This window comes from Peromyscus leucopus, chromosome 16_21 (genome assembly GCF_004664715.2).
Source record: "Peromyscus leucopus breed LL Stock chromosome 16_21, UCI_PerLeu_2.1, whole genome shotgun sequence".
NCBI lineage: Eukaryota > Metazoa > Chordata > Mammalia > Rodentia > Cricetidae > Peromyscus > Peromyscus leucopus.
Genome location: NC_051084.1, coordinates 68465237 through 68487568, shown reverse-complemented (window position 1 = coordinate 68487568; position 22332 = coordinate 68465237). Strand labels below are relative to the sequence as shown.

The 22332-nt window shown below is 37.2% G+C and overlaps 2 protein-coding genes across 10 annotated transcripts in view; one reads left to right on the top strand and one right to left on the bottom strand.

Moving 5' to 3' along the window:
- Positions 1-22332, bottom strand: part of Supt3h (SPT3 homolog, SAGA and STAGA complex component) — a 349478-nt gene that overhangs the window by 302056 nt on the left and 25090 nt on the right. The gene's annotated exons all lie outside the window — the stretch shown is intronic.
- Runx2 (RUNX family transcription factor 2) overlaps positions 7033-22332 on the top strand; it is a 325752-nt gene continuing 310452 nt past the window's right edge. For 2 of the 6 annotated variants that reach the window (XM_037200129.1, XM_037200128.1), the window contains exons 1-2: positions 7033-7364; positions 7562-7685. In XM_037200129.1, coding sequence (XP_037056024.1) covers positions 7227-7364; positions 7562-7685 — 262 coding nt within the window. In that variant the 5' untranslated portion in view covers positions 7033-7226. The remainder of the gene's footprint in view (positions 7365-7561; positions 7686-22332) is intronic. The other 4 variants (XM_037200132.1, XM_037200130.1, XM_028890679.2 and 1 more) reach the window with 4 other exon arrangements.

Genomic DNA, 22332 nt, shown 5'->3' with positions numbered 1-22332 from the left:
GATAAATTTTTGCCACGATAAGATTTAAGGATAAAGGTTAAAACCATAAATTATTAAGTACAGCCAATCTATTTCCACACATCCATTTTTCATTTTGTTGTTGTTTTGAGACAGGGTTTCTCTGTGTAGCCCTGGCTGTCCTAGAACTGGCTCTGTAGCCCAGGCTGGCCTTGAACTCAGAGATCTGCCTGCCTCTGCCTCCCTCCCGAGTGTTGGGACTAAAGGTGTGCACCACCAGCATCCAGTTAATTTACTCTTTATATACCACACAAATGAGTTTTCCGACTATTTGATTTCAATTTTAAAACAGTTTCATAAGTCACTTAAACACAAAATGCTTTGTTTCAGAATTCACTGTTAAGGTAGAAAAATGCCAGTCTATCCCTTTGCACAGATTCAACAGCCAACATTGACACATTTTATGTATTTGTTCAAGTATGCCACTGACTCCATAGTAGTAATTTCACCATGTACCTCTTTAGAATAAGGACTTTTTCTATGTAAATCAATAGTATCGTCGTCACAACTAAACTTGATATTCCTCAGCATCACTCACCGATACCCAGAGTCTATATCCAAGTTTCCGCAAGTTGTCTCAAAATAGCTCGTGCAGTTCTTTTTTTGACATAGCACTCAATCGAGGTTCACAGATATGGTTAACTTCTGAGAGATCAATGCCAACTCTTTTTTAAACAACCTATTTGCATATAGTATGCTCTCATCTCGCTATATATTTGTTCACTGAAAAAGCCACAGACAGTCTTCCTGCCAGGACGTACATCAGTCTCAGTGGGAGAGGAGGCAACTGCCTCTGCAGACTATGTTAGGAAAACAGGAACGAAACCAGCTTACCAGAGAAAGGTAGAATTATCACAAACATATTCTTAAATACACTCACTAATCCAGTAAAAAGTCTTGTGAATTGTTTTAATAAAGTTATTAAAATAATAATTATGAACACATGTTCAAATACATCAATTTATTAAGAGAAACATTTTTGTGAAAGTCTAAAGTTTGCTACTATTCATTAAAACTGTCAGTTTCTGAAGCTACAAATATTTCTTTTTAAAAAAATAAAATATAATTTTAACTATAGTTTTGAATTTTGAACAAAGCTTTAATCATCTCATAAAAGACTGGTAGCCTACAAATTTACCTACATATTTAGAAACTGACTTCTTTAGCAATTTATTTCAATGCTTTCAAGCTTTTACTAAAATGTAAAATTTAGAAACAACACTGTTTATAAGCAATAGTTTTTAAAATATACTTTGAGAAATAGTAATTTTTCCTAATATTAATATAATCAGAGATACAAATATTTTAATATTTCTTCTAATTCTTGAAATCTTCAAATTCAAATAGAGTAATTTTTAACTACTAAAACGTCTGAGAAATTGAGATTTCCAGTGGGAATACTATCAAATTTGTAAAAACAAAAAGATCTGTATTCCAGGGCTTCATTTTCAATATTCTTTCTGTATTGTTAATTATGCCTGAACTCACCATAAATTACACAGAAAGCTTAACAGAGACCTCAATCCACAATAGCCTTTTCTGAACCCAATGAAAAATCTATACACAGCAATGAAACCGGCATGCAAATAAAAGAACTGTCAAGACATGGACTCCTAAAATAACCCTACAATAACTATTCTAAAGGCTGTGTGTGGTCTCACCCATATACTTTGGCAAGATGCACTTTCTCCGACCACAGTCAGATTCATCCAAAAGCAGTGGCACTGGAGAGCGTCTGTCTCACCTGTCAAACTTGAGGAACATTCTTCCAGAGACCACCATGAGTCCGTGGAGAAAAGCCACGCTGCGGCAGCTGGTATTGATAAGCATCTTCTAAAGGGGAAAAAACTCCAAACAATTAAGCAAATCATCCTTAATAGAGATACAGCCAATAACAGCCACATCTAAATGCTGAGATGACAGTATCGCACCAGTTCCAAAGCAAAACAGTGACCATTTGTAGATACTGAAATATGCAAATGGGACCAGTGAGTGACAGTGACAGCCTCTTGTAGCTGTCTAGGAGAATCTCTCTACTTTGTCTGCCAATTTAAAACTCTATGTGCCCCAACCTCCTTCGTAAAACCTTGAAGTTCATCTAAATTATGAAGGTATTAAATTCATCTAAATTGCTGAAATTTGACAGCCAAGAGCTCAACAGCTGAAGATTTATAAATGGGAACACTAACTACATTAAAAGCTGATCTTTCTATAAGATGCACCAATACCTTTTTAACCACATCATAGAGCAGCCAGATCTGCTTCACTCGGTGTGGACAGACAAACACCAACAGGGAGAGGAAGGGAGCACAGCTCGGCAGGCTTGATTCAAGAAAAGATAAAACAGACTACAAAAACGGCCCCTGGCTCTGTAAGAAGTTCAGGTAAGCCAAAGAGTATCTAAACTTGCAGTTTTCCCCCTTACAGTTGACAAGACCCTCTAACTATTCAATACTGAAACAATTCAAGCGAACAAAGAGTGGTGGCCTATGGGGCCTTTTCCAAGACAAGTGACACCAATAAAGCTCTCCCTGTAGAAGGGTGTCACCTGCACTCAAGTATTGAACCCCAAGGACAGAGTGAGAGCAAAGCTCCCTCCACTGTACTAGGCTGCCCCACACTTTCACTGACTGTGCAAGCACAAAAGTTAGTTTCGCTTTTCCCTAGATACATTCACCAGCAGAGCTGGGGTATTATTTTTCTTTGGTTTGGTCAGAAGCATGTTTGATATAAATTTTATTAAGTGGTAGTGTATGTAACATTGCATTGTGGGTAGTCGTTTCCTGCTTGAGTCTGGCCACATCCTCAGCTGTCATATGAGCATATTTCCCACATTTTGTGCAAGTTGTCACCTTTTTAAAAAAAAATCCTTATAAAAAATGACAGCATTCAAAGATGAATTGCTTCAATAATTACAAGAAAGATAAAAGTACTTTATACAGGTACATTACTAAAGTGTAGATCATCATACTTTAAAGAATAATCCCAGAAAAAAAAATGATCCTCACAATAAAAGTGCCAATGTCATGCAAAACAATATGCTTGAGTAAATCAGCATAAAGGAAAGATTCAAGGAACAGATCAGAAGAAATCAAATATTCCCAGAAACAAATGCCAATACTCTCTAACAGCTGAGCTACAACAGATCAAGACACAACAGTGTACAAAGAGGGCTGTGTTTCAGACCTACCAGGTACTCATTAGTGAGTACTAACATGTCAATTGCCTTAATAAAAATTTAAGAAAGTTCTGAATATACAGAAATGTCAAAGCATGGCAAAAGAAAACAAACAAACAAACAAACAAAAGCTTGGAACTGGAGTAGAGATAAAGAAGTGAGGGACAGAAATGAAGGAAGAGGAGAAAAGGAAGGGGAGGGAGGGAAGGACAGACAGACGGATGGAAGGAGGAAAGGGAAGGTATAAGTGGACAATGATATCAGAGATTCTCTTGGGCATCCAATCTGCATATTATATCACACTCAGAAAAATAGCTGTTAGGAGTACACATGTGAAATCAGTAAACAAGAAAATTGTGGCACTGGGGTTTTTTAATATATATAATCTAATTTAAAAACTCATAACAATGTTCAAAAAAATACTCTGTACTCACAACCAAATATGCATTCCTGTTTTTTATATAAAGATGTAAGGATTAATATCTCATAATCATAATTTAAAATAAAATTGTTTTACAAGCACAGAACAATTTTAAATCTTTAATAAAAGTCTGATAAATGTTAGATAAGCATAAACAGCTACATATCAAATCTGAAAAAGGAAAATTGCCCCCAAAAACATAAATTACCAAATATCAAGTTAAAATAAATTAACCAAGTTCCTAGCCTCCTAGTCTCATAATCAGAATATTTTAAGACAGAGTGGACATCTAGAGTTTGTTAGTCATTTTCTTACTGTTTTTAATTAAAAGAATAGAAAAGCAGCAAATGTAAGTCTAAAATAATCCTTCTTTAGAAACACAGATATTGACACAGTATTGATAAAACTATTGTATTAAAATTTAAGCAGCAGTTGAGCAAGTAATTAATTCAAATGATAACATTAAAGAAATGTATGATATTTAAAGCATTACTATACTGTTATGTTCAAATGTCTGGCTATTTTAAAAACTGACAATTTTGAAAAAATACTAAACTGTAAAGTAATAAAGCAAGGCACTAATTTTATGATGTTTTAAAGACTGGTTTAAAATTTAAAGCTGAACTTCATTGCTGTAGCATTAAGATACAGAATCTATAGGCTGGCTTCCTCCATAGCGACTGCTAGCACATCCCCCAAAGGGACTGCATCTAGAGACAGTCTGCGACCTCCATCTCTGAATAGAAGCATGGCAGACGTCTCTGCACAAGAGCTCTCGCCATGGCTTTCCTGGAGCTGGCTGGCTCTCCATCACTAGGACCATTCCTAACGACATGCAGTCAGAATCAAAGGTGTTGTCACTCACCAGTGCTGTTTGGGGATTTCTACAACAATGTACTGTTTGCTCTTGAGAGAGGCTAATTGGAATTGGGAGGGGGACACGTGGACGATGAGCACACAAATTTAAACCACAAGTGTAACTTCCTTGTTTTTATCCTGCCAGAATGTGATGGGCCTCACACAGTACAGAAAGGCCATGTTCAGCAGTGTCTACTAGCCTTGTATGGTGAGAGCTGGACACAGAGACAAGCAGTAAGGTCACCTGCAAGAGAGATCACATAACTGGAAGACAGATGAGCTGGTGGTAAAATTATTCAAATTCATTCAGGTCATTTTGAATGACAAAAGTGTATACACCTTAAAAATGTTTTAAGGAAAAAACATTTTGTAAAAAATTAAGGCTTAAGAGATCTGAACATTCTAAAAGAAAAGCATTTGCTTTTTATATATAGTTGCTATGTGTGTGTGGCTGCATATATATACATATGTATACATACCGTTGCTATATATGTATGCGTACGTATATATACGTACACACATATATATATATTATATATGTTTATATAATATATATATAGTGGCTCTACAATAGAGAAACTATCTTCAACTGTAAGTGCTGCTATTGCATGTGCATATGGAGCTAAGTTCAGAAACTCCACAAATTTATGGACAAAACCCTCCTTTACTTACTTTGGATAGTAGAGATAAAAATCACACTGGCACACTTTATTTATGAAAGAGGCTAATAGAGTAACTTTTTTCTTCTCTGCATGAATAATGACCCTAAATGAAAACTTCAATGTAAGATCTGTTTTACAGTAAAGTATGACTCTAGCCTCAAAATCAAACAACAAGAATGTATTTCTGTGGTTTTGTCATTAAAAGTTCATTCTGGAAAAAAGTTCTAGACACTTGAAAAACAAGGGGTTAAAATCATTCCCATCTCTTTCCAGTACATATAGAAAACCTTTCAGGAACAGGGTTTCCTAGACAACAGGAACCAAAGACAGATAACAAGCTGTGCTGGGTTGGGATGAACAGACACAGGGCCTTTTACTTCTGTCACCTCCTCAGCCCTCCCTGTGCCCCCACTGTACCCCAACCAAGGCTTTCTGCTTCCCTGTTCCCACCTCCATCTCAGTCATCTATTTCATGCCACTGCTGGTTACCATCACAGTAGGAAGAAATCGAACATGCAAATTCAGAGTGGCGTGGATAAATGGCAAAAAATGCCTAGGAAATTGGTCTGCTCGCCTTTATAACGTTTGTTGAAAAATCCTCCCTCGCTCCCAACTGATGAAAACAGGAAGCTCTATTCATAAATGTGAAATTCACTGCCTATGATATATAATCATCCTAATAAGAAAATGAGCTCTATACATATATGTCCAAGAGGGCAAAAGAAGAGATAGTTTCCCAAAGATGGTTTCAATTTTCTTCTGAATCAGAATTAGCAAATCGAGACGACTAACATACTCTGTCTGTGCATTATTCCTTACTACACACAGCATTTTGTAATTTATTTCAAAGCTTCCATTATAAACAACAAAAAAACTACAGTTTCTGTTTAACCCACTCTATTCTGAGCTTGTGAAGTGTAATACTAAGCTATGGAAGTTACTGAGTATTTCATTATATATGCAGAAGATCTGCAATCCAAAACCGTTAAAGTCACTGTGCAAGCTGACTAAAGAATTATACAAAACACATTTCTGTGAAAGATAAAAATCCAATCACACAGAAAACTAACATTATTCCAACAAACCATCTTGAAATTCTTAACATTTTGTTTTATAAGATCTTCAAAGTAGCCATGAGATGATGGTAAAAATAATATGACAGTAATTACATTTAATCTTTATGGTAAGAGCCGCCACCTAATATAAAATCAACTAGACAGCCATGATTTAATATTTGTAAAGGAGTCCCCAGACGAACACTTTGGTGACAGTCAATTACAGTCAATCCCAGCAAGGAGTTTGCAAGCAGAGCTTTGGAAAGGTAAACTTTTTTTTTACAATGAGTTACAGATTCACAAGTCTGGGAAGACAAGCAAAAGGCAAATAGAAGGGATCAGCCACCTTGGTAAACCTGAAGAGGCGGCTCTGCATGGGACACAATCCCAAGATGTAGATTACTGTAACTCAGCATGGCTGTTCGGATCGTCACATGCTGCCTTGAGCCAGTTTTGTTCACTTTTCCATAGACATAATAATGAAGGGAAAGGAGGAGGGGTAGAAAACAGAGAAGAAAAGAGCAGAGGGAAGGCAGGAGTGGGGAGGTGGGAGAAAGGAAACCCTTAGCCGCGGAGATCTGCTCTCCAAACGTTAACCTTACAGGAGTGTGGGCTCCTTCAGCATTTGTATTCTATCCAAATCCTCATGAGTCACAAAAATTAAAATGCTATAGCCTTCTGGATGCCAGGAAGGCCTTACCACAAGCCTTTTGTCAGAGGGGGGGGGGAGGGAGAGAGGGAGAGAAGTGGGGAGGAGAGAGAGAGAGAGAGAGAGAGAGAGAGAGAGAGAGAGAGAGAGAGAACCCATAAGCAGAAAGACAGAAAGAAAGGGAGAGGAAGAGAGAAGAGGAAAGAGGGAGGGAGAAGGAAGACTGAGAAAGAGGGAGGGGAGAGCAAGGGGAAAGCCACAGTGGTGGGCAGGCCCACTTCACTTGGAGTACTGTGAGGTCACAAACCACATGATTCTGTCTCTCCAGTAGTAGTGCTTGCAAAAACTAGGAGTTTTCAAGCTTTTGCTTTTTTGGGTTGTGTGAATGCTTCATTCGCCTCACAAACAACCACAGAACCACAAGTGCGGTGCAAGCTTTCTCCAGGAGGACAGCAACAAGTCTCTGGTTTTTAAATGGTTAATCTCCGCAGGTCACTACCAGCCACCGAGAGCAAGCGAGTCAGTGAGTGCCCTAACCACAGTCTATGCAGTAATAGTAGGTCCTTCAAATATTTGCTCATTCTTCTCTGTTTTGTTTCCTTGCTTTTCACATGTTACCAGCTACATAATTTCTTGACAGAAAAAAATAAATATAAAGTCTATGTACTCCGGGCATACTGTACAACTTAAACAAGGACTGGGTATGGTTTGTGTTTTCAGTCTAAGGCTGCAAGCAGTATTTACAACAGAGGGCACCAGCTCTATCTGGAAGGAAAAGGAAGGACTATGGCATCAAACAGCCTCTTCAGCACAGTGACAGCATGCCAGCAGAACTTCTTCTGGGGTAAGTGTCACCGTGTTTTCATGCTGTTTGCTAGCAACCTGCTGAGCATAGAGGGCATCTTAGACGGGCTGCTGGCTTTCCGGGGTCACAACATGTTAAAGGTCAGGATGATGCTATTTTGTTGCACTAGACATTGAAAAATGAAATTGCTGTAAATATTTGTACTTGGCATGTGTAACTAACTCTCGGGGTAATGGCTTGAAATCGACAAAATTGAATGAGCTCATGTTAATCAAAAATGTTTTCCAGTGTAACAGAAACAAGGATGTTAAAATCAGTAAAAGCTTAACATTCTCATGAACCTCACTAGAATAAACTGAATGCTGAATTAATCAAAGTATTGTTAAGTTATTGACTCGGCAGCTCCCAATGTTGGAACAAATTTCAAAAAGGAAGCAATTTTACAAAATAGCAGACCTCAGAATTATCGAAACATTATGGGCTAGTGTGTATGACACAGAAATAAACCTGGAGGAAAGTTAACATTTTAAGCAGCTCCACTGAAAGAATTCTCTTTACCGTCTGAAACTGTCCTCAGATATCTCTAGAAGCTTGTTTCTAAACAGTTTTCTGTGACTGAAGCAGACATTCAGCTAGAACAGAAGCATTCTCAGGACATCAGAGCTGTTGTGAAAAGATCTGCAGTAGTTCAGGACACTGACTGTTTAAATCGTTTACTCTACATGAAACTGTAATTTTCTAAATAATTTTAATTTTATCTCTACACGCTATTACTCCCATGCAGAACTCGTTACACTCAGCAAACACTGAAACCTCTAGGATCCTCTGAGCACATTCTTAGACCAGCAAAATGAAGACCGTTTTTAGTCTCATGAAAAATAAACTTCGAAAGGATACCCTGAAGGATTTAAAAGAGCCATGCCGACGAAATCATGCTGGACTCTTAAAACAAAACAAACATAATACAGTCTCTTAATACTAAATGTTCAGTGAGTGCTGATACAGATATGTAAATGACTTCAATCCTGATCAACTATCATGGGATTGTAGTAAAATGTCCACTTACATGATTCTCTTTATGATATCCAACATGTCCCAACTACACGGCAAGCAGATTTTAAAGACTGAATCCTTTGCTTGTGTGTACCTACATTAACTTAGCTGGAGAATTTTCAAACTATTGATTGGAGTCCCATTACTCCTCCCCCCTCACACATCTTAACTGGCTCCTAGGAGAGGGTCCCTCTTAAGTCAAAGAGAAAATTAAACCTGAAAAAGGGAGGGGGTTCTCTAAAGAAATACGTACTTCATGTTTTCATTTTTAAAGTATGTAACACTGTTGTAATGACTCCCACAGTAGCCAAAAGTAGGCCACTCAGTTACAAAATATAATCAGTGTAATAATCATAGATTGTTTTCTAATTTTAAAAGTGGGCATAGCATCACTTTAAAAATGTCTGCCTTAGGAAGCAGAAAGTAACCACAACTAGACTGCATTATACCCCAGTATACCCCAGATTATAAGTACAGTTCTCACAGGAGAAGATCTGCTATTAGTGACTAGGAGACAAAAAGGAAAAAACCTGTATTAAAGCTTCTGTTCATGCAGGGATTGCTCGGGCAGGTACAGCAAGCAGTTAAGGGACATCTGGCCCTGGAGGCATAACTGTCACAAAGAAGATGCTGAAGTGGCCTTCTCCCATCCTACAGGGGTGGAAGTGGGCCTTATGTTGTGACGCTCTTAGTGACTGCCCTATATGAAAATTTCCCAGACCTGACCAAGTTTAAAAGACAAATCGAGGTCATCTTCTCCAGCATGCAGTACTTTTTCACACGGTAGCCAGTCTTTCTCTTCTGGAAGGTGAGTCTCACCTTCCCTACCTCCCCTCTTCCAAACAGTACCTTAGGAAAGGCTAGAGAACTTAGCGTGTACCTATTCCACCAGACTAATTACAAGTGAGGAGTGGACAATCGTTCCAGGTTATCATCACGTCACGTTTCCCTGTTCCATAAAGTATGTGAAAGCTAAAACTCTCTTAGAGTGCTCAGCAGAACCACCTAACGCAATGGCCTAAGTACATGTGCCAACTGTAAAATGCTCTAGGTAAGGGACAAGGCACGCCCTTACTGATTATCTCACCTCAGCCATTAGCAGTGAGGGAGGAGTGCAAGGGGACAGCAGACAGATGGCAGAGTCCCAGTGTCCTTGATCTCTGCATACTTTCATCAAGGTTTTCAATCTGTGCTACTCAAAACCATTACTTAATAGGAATAAATCCTGTTGAAACAGCAGATTGACTCAACAAGTATCTCACCATTAGGGACTGTTTGTGAAATCACATAAGCTGACTGATTACATTTCTACACAGAATCCTCATAACAGACCAAAGTCACTGATTAAGCATAATGTGTAAAGAGTCATTTCCAAAACAATAGTTGTGGTCTATAGCAACAATAATCATTTTGTACTTTCAAGATTCCCTAGTGACCAAGTTTTTCAAGTTGTTTCCCAAATAACAGAGATAAACTCGATAATCCAAAGAGAAAAATTAAAAAGAATGAATATGGATGGCTTACTCTAATATTTACTAAAATCTAAAACTGCCAAGTAATACCCAAAGAGACTACCATGCATTCTAAAAGATGATTCCACTTTACAAGATTAATACTGATTTCACTTTTAAATCATAAAGATGTTTTGAAATGTAAATGGAATTATAGAAAAAGATCCGTTAAGTCTGAATGAGCTTCCTAGTAGTTTCTAAATCAGGAGAAAGCCATGAAATATACACAATTACATTATAATATATTTTAATTATTTTAATAAAACAAAAATAATTTCTTCAATTACACCCTTCAAGCTAATAATTGCTGATGGTCAAACTTGTTTCAGCCAGTCGTCTAAGTTGAACTCCGTAAGGCAGAAATGTTCCAGCTCATTAAGAGAAGACTGAATATTGAAATATAGGACGGTTAAGCAAACTGGGGGTTAAGCTGACTCGTGGAGGGGACTAAGATGTTATCAAGAACACAGAATTAATCTTTATTGAATAGAACCATTCACAAATCAAATCTCCCTGTACTTCAATACTCTCAAGCAGCGCTAATCAATTACAAACCTCCTCTAGTGCTTCAGAACTCATGTGCTTTCAATTTCACACACTGGTGGTCCTGAAGTACTATACTGGGCTAAGTTAAGACAGTCTGTATCACAACTTTTTTTTTCAAAAATATTCATCTAGAGGGCTTTCTCCCCACCTCTCAGGAGCTGCTTGCATGAAAACTGTGGTAATATTTTTATACTGTGCTTCCTTGTTAAAGCAAAAGGTTAGGGGTTACCCAAATACCTCAACTGTATATATATTAAAAGAGAAAAGGTAAGTATTCATATCAAAACTCCAATGGGACTGGATTCTCTATGTCTGCATTTCCGATGATTAATGAAGCCCCCACGCACACTTGGAAACTGACGGTGGAACAAAGGGACATTGCAAAGTCCTCTGCACACCAAACGCACACCCACTCCCACGCTGCTTCAGACTTCTGCCAGGACACTCGGACAAGCCCAGTCTAGGGCACCAGGCAAGCTGTGTAAGTTTAGCATAAGCATTAAGACTGCAAATGCTATCAACCAAGTCTTTAGAGACATGTTTATAGAAACGGTTCCCTGAAACGGGAAACCTCTGCAGTGTCTTTCCAAAACTATTACACATGTGGCCAAGTGAATGCTATCAATCCAAGGTGAATAAAATCCTGTGGCAGAAGCTAAAACCATGATTGTGACAATGTGTGACTATTTCTCATAGGCGGCCAGACCTATCATTAAACGGCCACTGCCAACCCAATGCTAGTTCAGGCAGGGGCTTCCTGACAGGTCACCTTAACAGACTATTTGTTCCTCTCCTATACCAATGAACCAAAGTTGTATAACTCCAACTCAAGATTTAAAATAGTCAAAAACAAAACTGGCACTAAGCTCCTATTTTAAGGATAACAGTAAGCGCCAATACTTGATATTTTCTAAACAGTAAAATATTCTGATTATCTCAAGTGTATAAAAATGTTTAATGATTTAAAATGGATCTTTATAAAGTTTTATACACAATATATTACACCTTAACCTCTTATCATTTCAAAAGGACAATGATATTTACTGGATATGAATTCTGATTAATCTGTTACAATTCAAGTAAAATGGGGAAATTCTATACCTTATTCAATGGGAGTTTCCTTACAATTTTAACCACAGTTACCCACGAACTTTTGTCCATTCAACAGAAAACACAAATAAAAACAGACCATATAACTTTTTAAGACTTATTATAGCAACCTAGATGAAATGTTCCTTTATTATGCTGTTTACAATATCTTCAGCTTACACAGAATTCTTAGGAATTTCCTCTCCATATAGTACTATTAAAGTCATGGGATTCAAGGTTTGCAACACTGTTGAATGGATGTAAGAAACACCCTATAAAACATTTCAAGCTCGTGCTATTATTAAACAGGAGTTAATTCTAAAGCCTATTTTTCCATAAGCATATTTTCTTCCCCTAAGAAACAGAAACTGTAGCACTTATTGTAATGCTCCCAAATGAGATGAACTGTAGAATTCAGTTTAAAGGCTAGTTTCTATGAAAGTACTTAATATTTCTACAGAACGAATAATGTGTTAAATGTGTTACTCATTCTCTTCCTGTAAATATTCTAAAATGTTATTAGTACTCAAAAATCTAACATACAGGGTCTGGGGTATAGAGTTCAGTAATGGAATCTTTGCCCCACGTGCACAATGACCACAGTTCAATCCTCAGCAACACAAATTTAAAATGATAATAATTTTAAATCCAATATACATGCAAGGAACAAAAAACATACAAAGTGTGAGGATTTCTGCTTCAAATAAACAATGATAAGAGTTAATTTACCATGTTTAAATTTTTTAAGTCTATTGTTTAGAAGAAAAAGAAATTATTGACATACAGACATAACACAATTTTTTGTAATGCTGAAGGGTATTAAAAAATATTACATTGATTTTAGAAAATCTACCAAGTTAATGTTCTTGTCAAAATGTATGTAATATAATTTTTGAAAACTACTCTAGAAATTTTGTGACTGCTAATCGTAATGCCATTTCTCTTCAAAAATTATACACCAGAATAATATTACAGTGTGGCATTCTTAACAAGATAGATCTAAACATTCTATGCAATGCAATTAATTTTGACTGCACAGTCAAATAAATTAATTTTATCATACTTGCTTTTCAGTAACCTTAACTTTTGTACAAGAAGGATGTTGGCTGAATCATTATACCACTAACTATAAACATATATTTACATAAAAGATTAAGCTAAAACTCCAAAAACTTAAATACACATTTATAGGTCCCCTTAAAATTACTTGAGACTTGAGCGCGCCAAACCATTATTTATGTATTTCTTATGGTCAGTTATCTCAGAACTAAATTTATTTTGTGGTTCAATAAAAGCAAAAAATAAATAAATGAAAAATGCTAGCCAAAACCAAATAACAATTACCAATAAAGTTTTAAAAACATATGTATATACAGTCTTTCTTTGTAAAAATTGTAATAATGACGTTGTGGTATTCCACAACCTTTATATGGACATAGACAGATTTTTCACTGAAATAAAATACCTGCCACATATATCCAACTTTAATTCCTTTTGGCTATCAGTCTAATTTTAAATTTTTATAGATAATGTACACATATACAAATACACTTATGACTATGAAACTTGGAATAATGATTATAAACCAAGAAAAACAACTATAAGTTATATAACTAAGGGACTGTTTGTAGCTTCTGGAAAACAATTATTTTCTATACTGACAATACTTTGTACACTGCAAAAAAAAATGTCAATTTTAAAAATAAAAATTAGGCATCCACAAAGAAACATAAATAAGCAGTATTAGGCTTACAAAATCCAAAGACATTAATTTCCAGTTATAAATCCAAATAGTCACTGACATCAATAAAAAAATTCATTTCAGTTTACACAAGCCAATGAGAACATTAGTAATCTGCTGAGAGACCCTTACTTATGGCTACCTTAGCTTGGCACTAAACGTATATATCTTCTACATATTTACTCATTGCCCACATAACCTGTGTAAGTAATTAAAACACTAGCCTTTTATTTCTGCTAGTTTTCAATAATAACTACAATTTTCTTTCTAAATTTCTGTACTGAACTTTTCAACTTCAGGCTAAATTCCCAAGATATTCTTTAAGTGAAAAGCGATATTCTTTAATGAATATTTAGTAATGCTCATTATTTCTACCAAATAATTTATAATTATTTCAATGAATCTAAGCAGCAAACACGGACTTTAAAGCAGAAAACAGGTCATCAGATCCATCCTATTAATATTATTATGTAATAATGCAAATTACATAGTTAATGTTCCAACCCTCCAATCTATCACTGTAACTAGACCCTAGAGTACAGATGCCTGGGTATCAAAAGGGGACAGGTAAAGAATCTCTTAGGTATTTTATATAAGTACGGCTTTTAAAGTTTGGAGAGTTTGTTTGTTTGTTTGTGGGAGTCTTTGTTTGTTTAAGAAAACACTTCTTTCTTTGCTTCCTGGACTTCTACCATGCTATAGCTGCACACCACAGTACAGTACACAGGAAGAAAACTTCTTTAAGGTAGTAACCCACATTATATAAACCAGTTTTCTATGAACTGTGTACCAAACTATAAATGTATGTCAGGCTAGGGCTGGAGCCTTTGCCACATGTTCAAGGTCCTGGGTTCCTTCCCAGTACATTTCTCTTTTAAAAAAAGAGAAAATAAAATATATGCGAGCATTTCCTGGTAAGGCCCTAAAACATCCATAGGCATTATGAGAAGCCTAAGAGAAAACTGCCCCTAAAGAGCTGTGCCCCAACAGTAGACAGCTGGCTACAAATGATAAGCTAGTAAAATTAAGGTTTTAATGTCATGAAATTTATAAACCTTTATGGGATTCAGCTTTTAAAAGAAAAGCATTGAAATTTTGCTAGTGCTCTTACAGAAACTAAAGTACACACACACAAAAAAAAAAATTTAAAGAGACAATTAGGCAAATACTACTTTAAAAAAAAACTGTATTGCAGTGCATTAGTAAAGCAATATAAATAGGAAATTCAGTGTGATCCAACCTTTGGTGATTAATCCATAACAGAAACTACTTCCTCATACTCTCATGATCTCTAGAATTCAAACAAAATTCTCTACATTCTCACACGTGGTAAAACTAAACACATACACATGCACACATATCCTATCTTGTTCTATAATTTAGGAAGAAATTTTATTTTTAAGACCTTTCACCAGTCATATCCACCTCCTTTTAGAAATCTTATTATCTAAAGTAGATATGAATGAGAAGTACTCTCGAATGAACTTTCCTCTTGATTCAGTAGTCACGTTTCTCGTGGCGTGCGAAAGCACATTACAGAAGAGCTGAGGGCTCCAGTGTGCAGAACAAGAGGTACATGGCAGTATATTTTAATTGTCAATCACAAGTACCTAGACAGCTTTAAAGCACCCAATGACTAGAAGTCTCATTTTTACTTTTATATGCACTTTTATCTATCAAAATATTCTTATCTATCAAAACTTAAATAAATCTGAAATGGAGCAAAATATTTGTATTAAATTGCTAAATTACATATTAAGTGATTAAATCTCTCATATAAGTGATAAATTCTTGAGATGAACTGAACCCATTTTCTTGGCTATGAAATTTATGTACTTCCACAAACAACATAACAGAAAATTTTGTCCCAACTGTTTATTTACAAAGTAAGTATGTTACATGTACAAAAAAACAGATTTTCTATAATAAAACTTGACTAAACATGTAATTTAAGTTTTTATTTACTTTTATGCAGATACATGATCACTAATTTTTTAACACAAAAATACTTAATAGCATCAACACTGCTTCCTTAAAGAAAACAATGAAGAAAAATGCTCTTATTCATTATCATAAATTGACAGTTTTTGAAAAGTAGCTACTAAAATAATGTGATCTGAAAGCTCATTCTCAAAGCATCTGAAATAAACAAAAACATACAAACTAAAGGATGTAAGTACTTAAGAATAAGAATGAGGAACCACTTTGAACATAAGAAATATACATATACTTTTAAAACAAAAGTTTACCTGAGCAATTTAAAAAGCAAGCTTTAATTGGAACAGAATCACCCAAAGAGTACAGAACTTTCTCCTAAACTGGCTGACTGAAAGACATGTCTAAAGTCATCATTATAATGTGTGATAATTTCTTTAATCACAGAACTACCAGTCTTGCTAAATCCTGTGGAAAGGCTTGGCTAGTTGCATTTTCCCACCATACCTCTTCCTTATCCATTACGGTGGATCTTCGGCACTGAAGGAGACAGAAAGGCTCCAAAATTCTAGCTACATTTAAAATAACCGAGTCAACCATACAGGCCTGCTTTAAAAGCACCCATTTCTAGAAGGCAAGAAACTCTTGGTTTTTAAAGCTGATGCTTCTACACACAGAAGGCAAGTTCAGCCGGTTCCTGGCTACACCATAATCAGCTGCTCCAGAAGCTCAAGGGCACCCAAAACAACGGGCTACCTGTTCCAGCCAGGCCGAGGAATGTGTCCAAATCATTTTTATTGATTTAACCTTTACAGGAATGCTACATATCCTCAGAGCAAAACATTTTGAATGTATTTATAATATGATACACTTCTGAAAAGCCATGAAAAAGAAAGCTAGAGACAAATCTAGACAGCCCTCCACCCTTGGTTGTTAGGAGTTTATTTTTATTTTAAACATTATCAGTGGACCTAAATACAGAATAATTCTACTTGGGAAAACTTATTTTGGCACGAATTTATGTAGAAATAAAAATTTGCTTCAGAGTAGAGAAGGTGCATTTAAGTAAATTCTAACTTTAAGAAACACAACTCCTAACTTGACAATGATGGACAAATTTGAACAAATTCTAACAGTTCTTTCACACTCTAACACACATTCATCAGGAAAACGACACACATATCAAGCTACAACTTAGAGACTGTAGTCCTCGCTGAATAAACTAAAAGCTGTACTCTAGTTAACGTTCTGGGGATTTACAGAGAAAGTTCCTGCACACGGTACTTTATAAACGACCGCAGCAGCAAATCCTGCATTAGGTACATTTGCCAAATAATAATTCACAATATTATGCTTCCTCACATTATGCTCCATCATTAGTTAACTTGAACCTCACCTCTCAAAAAGTTCTGCTTTCACTGCAGACTGTTCTCTTAAAAATGCAAACAAATTTTGAGCATTTCCAGATGTAGCAGGGGCATGAACACACTTTCATCCGCACGCGCGCTTGCACACACACACAGACACACACACACATCATAGGCAAATTCTCAAAGAATTCTAAATAACAGCATAATAAAACTAGACTCACTGATTACTACCTCAATGACTATGTGGCGTTTAAAGAGCGAGCTGACAGGAGCATATCTCCATGAAGCTGTGAACAGCAGCTACCGGCACAGGCTGCAGGTAGCTGCCACCAGGTACAACAGCAGCATAGTTCGGGAGCTGGCAAGACTCTGATGAACAGGGCTCTCTGAAGCTCTGGCAGCTACTGAGCATGCAAGAATAAAGGCATAGTGCTGTTTGCTTTTTCATATTGTTAACTTACTTTTAATCCTGGGTAATATAACTTGAATTCAACTACATTATTTTCATCATTTTTTTTTTATAAAACATCTAAGCATGCATGAGACTATGCTAAATGAAAATCAAAATCATTTCTATGCAGCCTACTTCTCTGAAGTTGGGCTGGGACTACGGTGAGACATGGGAGGCGACAAGGTTAAAAATTGTACAGCCCTCAAAACAGGGCTTTCCTGGATGCTCCCTTGTGCTGTTTGCCTCACCCAGGGCCTGGTGCTGCCCAAGAGGCACAGCATTATAAATAATTGTATGAAACAACATGCTAAGCTGGGTAACTGAAAACACAGAAATACACTAACACAAGAATGAAATGTTAAACTAAACTAAGAGTGTATATATGCTTAGGGCATGCTTTATAAAAAGGATTATCTTGAGAAAAACACAATAAGGGAATCAATATAATCACGTTACACTCTGATCAACTGTTATTCTGAGAAGGTACAAGTAGCTCACAGGTTGTTTTAAAGATATTTACTGTAAGTAGCATGCAATGTAAACAAAGTGCCCTTACTACATGATCATAATACTTAAAAAAAAATCTAGAGTGTTCTCCATTAAGTGTTCCCAGGGTGATACTTGGCTACTGTGGTCCAATGGCAGCATTTCTGGTTTATCAGCAGACCTGCCTGAGGAGTAGACCTTGGTGGATGCGCAGTGAGACACAGCCAGACATGGGTGCTTTTTCAAAGACAATGCACTGCCCCTCTCCGTAAATTAAAATGTGAGAGCCACTGACTACCAAATTTATGTCCATAAATAAGCTAAAGCCAGGAAGAACATGAAAAAACATTCACTTGAAAACTGTCTCTCCACCCAAAACTAATTTTTCTTGTGAGGTTTGTTTATAACAAAACATTACAGTTTATTTCTCTCCTTCTATTTTCTTGACAGATTTTGGCCTATAGTTGTGACCATAAGTAATATTAAAGAGAAAATAAAAACAAAAAAAAAATACAAAACTAATTAAGAAAAAACTTAGTAAGATGGATAGGCCAAAAAGTTAATGTTTATTTCTCCAATGTTTTTAAGAACATAATCAATCTATACCCAAACACTTGTATTTTAAATTAACATACTTTGAAGACCCTGAGTGCCTAATGCTGCCTGTGGTCCTGATGCTGAAACTGTAGTGTTTATCTGTTCCCTTTCCTCAGCTGACTCTGCTTACCCATCAGCTTTCTGGAAGTGAGCACTTACTGGCTACGCTAACCCTTTGTAAACACTCTTCTTTTCATTCTCACAACTCCCTTCTATGCTGGGTAGCATAACTGCTCAGATAAGGAAAAGGATGAAGTCATGAAGCCTGTCCAAGGTCACACAGTGGAACGGCTGACATGCTAGTCCAGGCCTTGCTACTCCTGACAGCTGCTTGAGCATGTTACACTGGCCTTAATGAAGTCACTTCCTGGTCCTTCATTTCTCTAGAAAGACACTGGTTCTCAAGCATGGTCCTCTAAAGAGAGTAATTAACTCTGACAAACTACAAAACAGGTCATCTCTGTTTTCAGGTTGTTCTAGTCCACCATTTTGCATAAGAATGATGAGGGAATCAAAGCAAGTAAGGAAAGGTAAAAAGCCATCAAAGGAAAAGGTTGTTGAGGTTTCATCAGAAACTTGATCATTCTTAGTCATCATAATCAGTAGTCTTGTGCACTGTTCATACCACCCTTCACATGATTGATATCATTTAGGAATTACAAATTCAACTTTTATAACACCAAGAATTTACGAACTAAAATAATAATGGTCATACACTTTGTCTTCCAACAGATACTATACAAAGATTCCAAGACTCCTGGCATGTCCTAGTTGTTTAATTTCATCCATGATTTAATGTTTTAAAAGTCTCTAGAAGGTTAAAACAAAAAAACAAACAAACAAACAAAAACTGCTCTAGCTACTGTTTTTTCTCTAGAGAGCTGGAATAGAGCTGGAGATACATTTATTGTTTTAGTCTACCCAGTGCCACTGGGGCATAGAGAAATGCCCTTCCAAGATTGCCATGGGGTAGCTAAACAGTTCACATTTCTAGAGACACAAAGAACCCAGATGAGAAAGCTGTCTGGGGATCACAAAATGTCAACAGTCTTCATGCACCCACATTTCATCTGCCATGGAATATTTTAATGACCAAGACAAGAACTTAAAAAGTCTAAATAAGGAAGACTCACCTGTTAAAATAAGTACATATACAAATGCAAAATCATAGGTATAACAGTTTAGAAAACATGAATTTGCATATTAGTTTTAATTAGAAAAATTCAGTTTAAAAAAAAAGTTAGAAGTTGGTTTGCATGACATCTTCCCTAAGATGTACAACTCAAGGCACTTTCTAGTGAAACGTTCAATGAAACGGGCAAATAGCAATGTAAACACAAAAGTAATTTTGGAAGAATAGATCAAGTTCTTCTGTAGCTGCACTATTGTTACAGGTTCTGATTCTGCTAGCCTGCCTGTCAATGGATACACATGAGAAGAAGATACTGTGGGAAAGAAAAGGTGATTGGCTAGATAAGGCAATTCCCTGCCTTTAGTTTAAACCCCACAAGTATTCCCACTTACATTATCAGAAGCCACTAGAAGGACAGAGACAAAACTTTGTGTGTAGCCAAAACAGTCAAAGAAACAGAGAATATTCTAAAATGAAAAGTGACTCAGCACTCACTAATATTATATATTATATATAAGACTAGGCATCAGGGATGTTATGTAGCTCAGTAATAGAATGTTTGCCTAGGATAGATAAGGCCCTGGATCCCCAGTATCCAAAAAACAAAAGTTTAAGTTGAAATATCAAAAAGAAACTAGAAGAATAATTCGGCAGCAGAATTACTGGGAGAGGGGGACATGGGATTGTACCCCAGACAGAATTATTGAATGTGCTAATGATTGTGAGGAAATGGCAAGGGGTGTAAAGAGTTCTGACATTGCTAAAGGTATGTTTAAAGGGGAAAACAGGATGCTAAATTACATATGCCACAAGCTCGTTGCTTTAAATTATACAGTAAGTATGTATACCCGAGGAATCCAAACAGTAACAACAGCTATGCTTAGCCCTAAAAGATAAGAACATATACTACAATTCTACAATTCAGTTAACAGCGGGCTCTAATATTTGACAAGTTCACTTTCCTGAATCCACATAAAACCTTCATTGCTCCCATAATAAAGTTGTAAGAAATAGAGCAAAATTCCCCAACAATAAATCATATTCCAAGAAAAAAAGAAAGACTCTGATGGAAACATGACAGATGAGCAAGGATTTAAATTAGCGTCTGAATCTCCATTATACTCTCACACGAGCTTAAGCAAGAATATGCCGTCTGAACTCCCTTATCCTTAAGCAGCACCTATCTCCAAAGTTCCCCATGAAAATTAAATAAGAAGAAGAGTGCCTACATCCTATCTGACAAAACTCATGAGTTACTAAGTATAATCCTCTCTCTAGTCCTTCTATTCTCTGCAATACACTTGATTGCTGACAGTGGGGGTTCACGGCCTAGCAGCATGAGTGGGCCTGGAAGCCTGTTCAAGTGTAGACTCTGAGGTCCTACCCCACCTCCTCTAAGAGGCCTGCCCCTGAACCCCCACCTCCTACAGGAGGCCTGCCCCTGAACCCCCCCCCACCTCCTACAGGAGGCCTGCCCCTGAACCCCCACCTCCTACAGGAGGCCTGCCCCTGAGCCCCCACCTCCTACAGGAGGCCTGCCCCTGAGCCCCCACCTCCTACAGGAGGTTTGTCAGGTTTGTGAGGCCTTCTCCAGACCAGCTGCTTACTTCTCAAGCTGAGGAAAGCATCCAACTAATCCCTCATTCTGAGGGCTCTGGAGCCTAGAAGGAAAATGTTTAACTTAATTCCACTTCCAAACACAACTTTCAACATGCGAGGAGAAACTCATTTCCTCTCACCCCTGTAGTTTACCCACAATGACTGAGTACTTGCACAATGGTTCTCTCAAAAATGCTGTCTTCCAGTCCTTGAAGCAGCCTGCAAATTATGGCACAGCATAATGATGTCAGCTATTACCTAGCCTCCATGTTATCAACAATATTCCATCATATATTTTAGGTTTTCTGGATGCACTGAAGGTTTTTTGTTTTTTCATTTTTCAGTTATGTATACAATCATGATGTTCTCATACATGTACGTTCTCCCATTCTGTGCAGATTAGCACATACACAATCTTTCCCCATGCCTCACCTCTCCCCACGTTGCTTCTAAGTACAAAGCACCAAATCTGCGCAACATTCCTTCAAATATCTAGCAGTTGTGCACAGACAGAGTTTGTGAGACACAGCTGCTGTTGAAATCATTTGCTCCTAGTAATGTGTGAGGTGCTCCCCATTGCTCTCTAGTCCTCATTCCAAACTCTGGCCACAGGGATCTCAAGCCGATGGGCAGCCTTTTGCATCTAGTCCTCTTCTGGTATTTTACAGCACTTTCTTACTGGTAAACAGTGTTGGCCTGAGTGTCCATTCTTCCCGCTCCTCTTGCACGGCTACTGATGGAAGAAGAAATGTTTGTGTAACTAGGACAACCGCGGAGGCGAAGAGGACTCCAAGTGTCCTTACTGGAAGTGCAGGGCAGAACTGCTCCTATGGGCAGGGAGGGTGACCGCTAACTTCGGCTGCCTCACAGAATCCCACAAAGTCCCTCCTTTAGCTGCCCTGCGCTTACCCTGCTACGCCTCCATCTTTAACACAGACCTGTCCTCAGCTGCAAATATGTCTTGCTGTTGGTTCATGCCTACATGAACTGCTTTTTCATTTATGTACTGGGAGTACTGTCCTAGCTCCTAAATGTCCAACGAGAGGTCAAATCTGGAACCTTCCCTTTGAATGCAGTCTGGCACAACAGTGTAACCAATCAGGCATTTAGTAGCTTTATGACAGTCTGGTCTTGAAAGAGCCCACAAAGAAGGATATGCTTACCACACACTTAAAA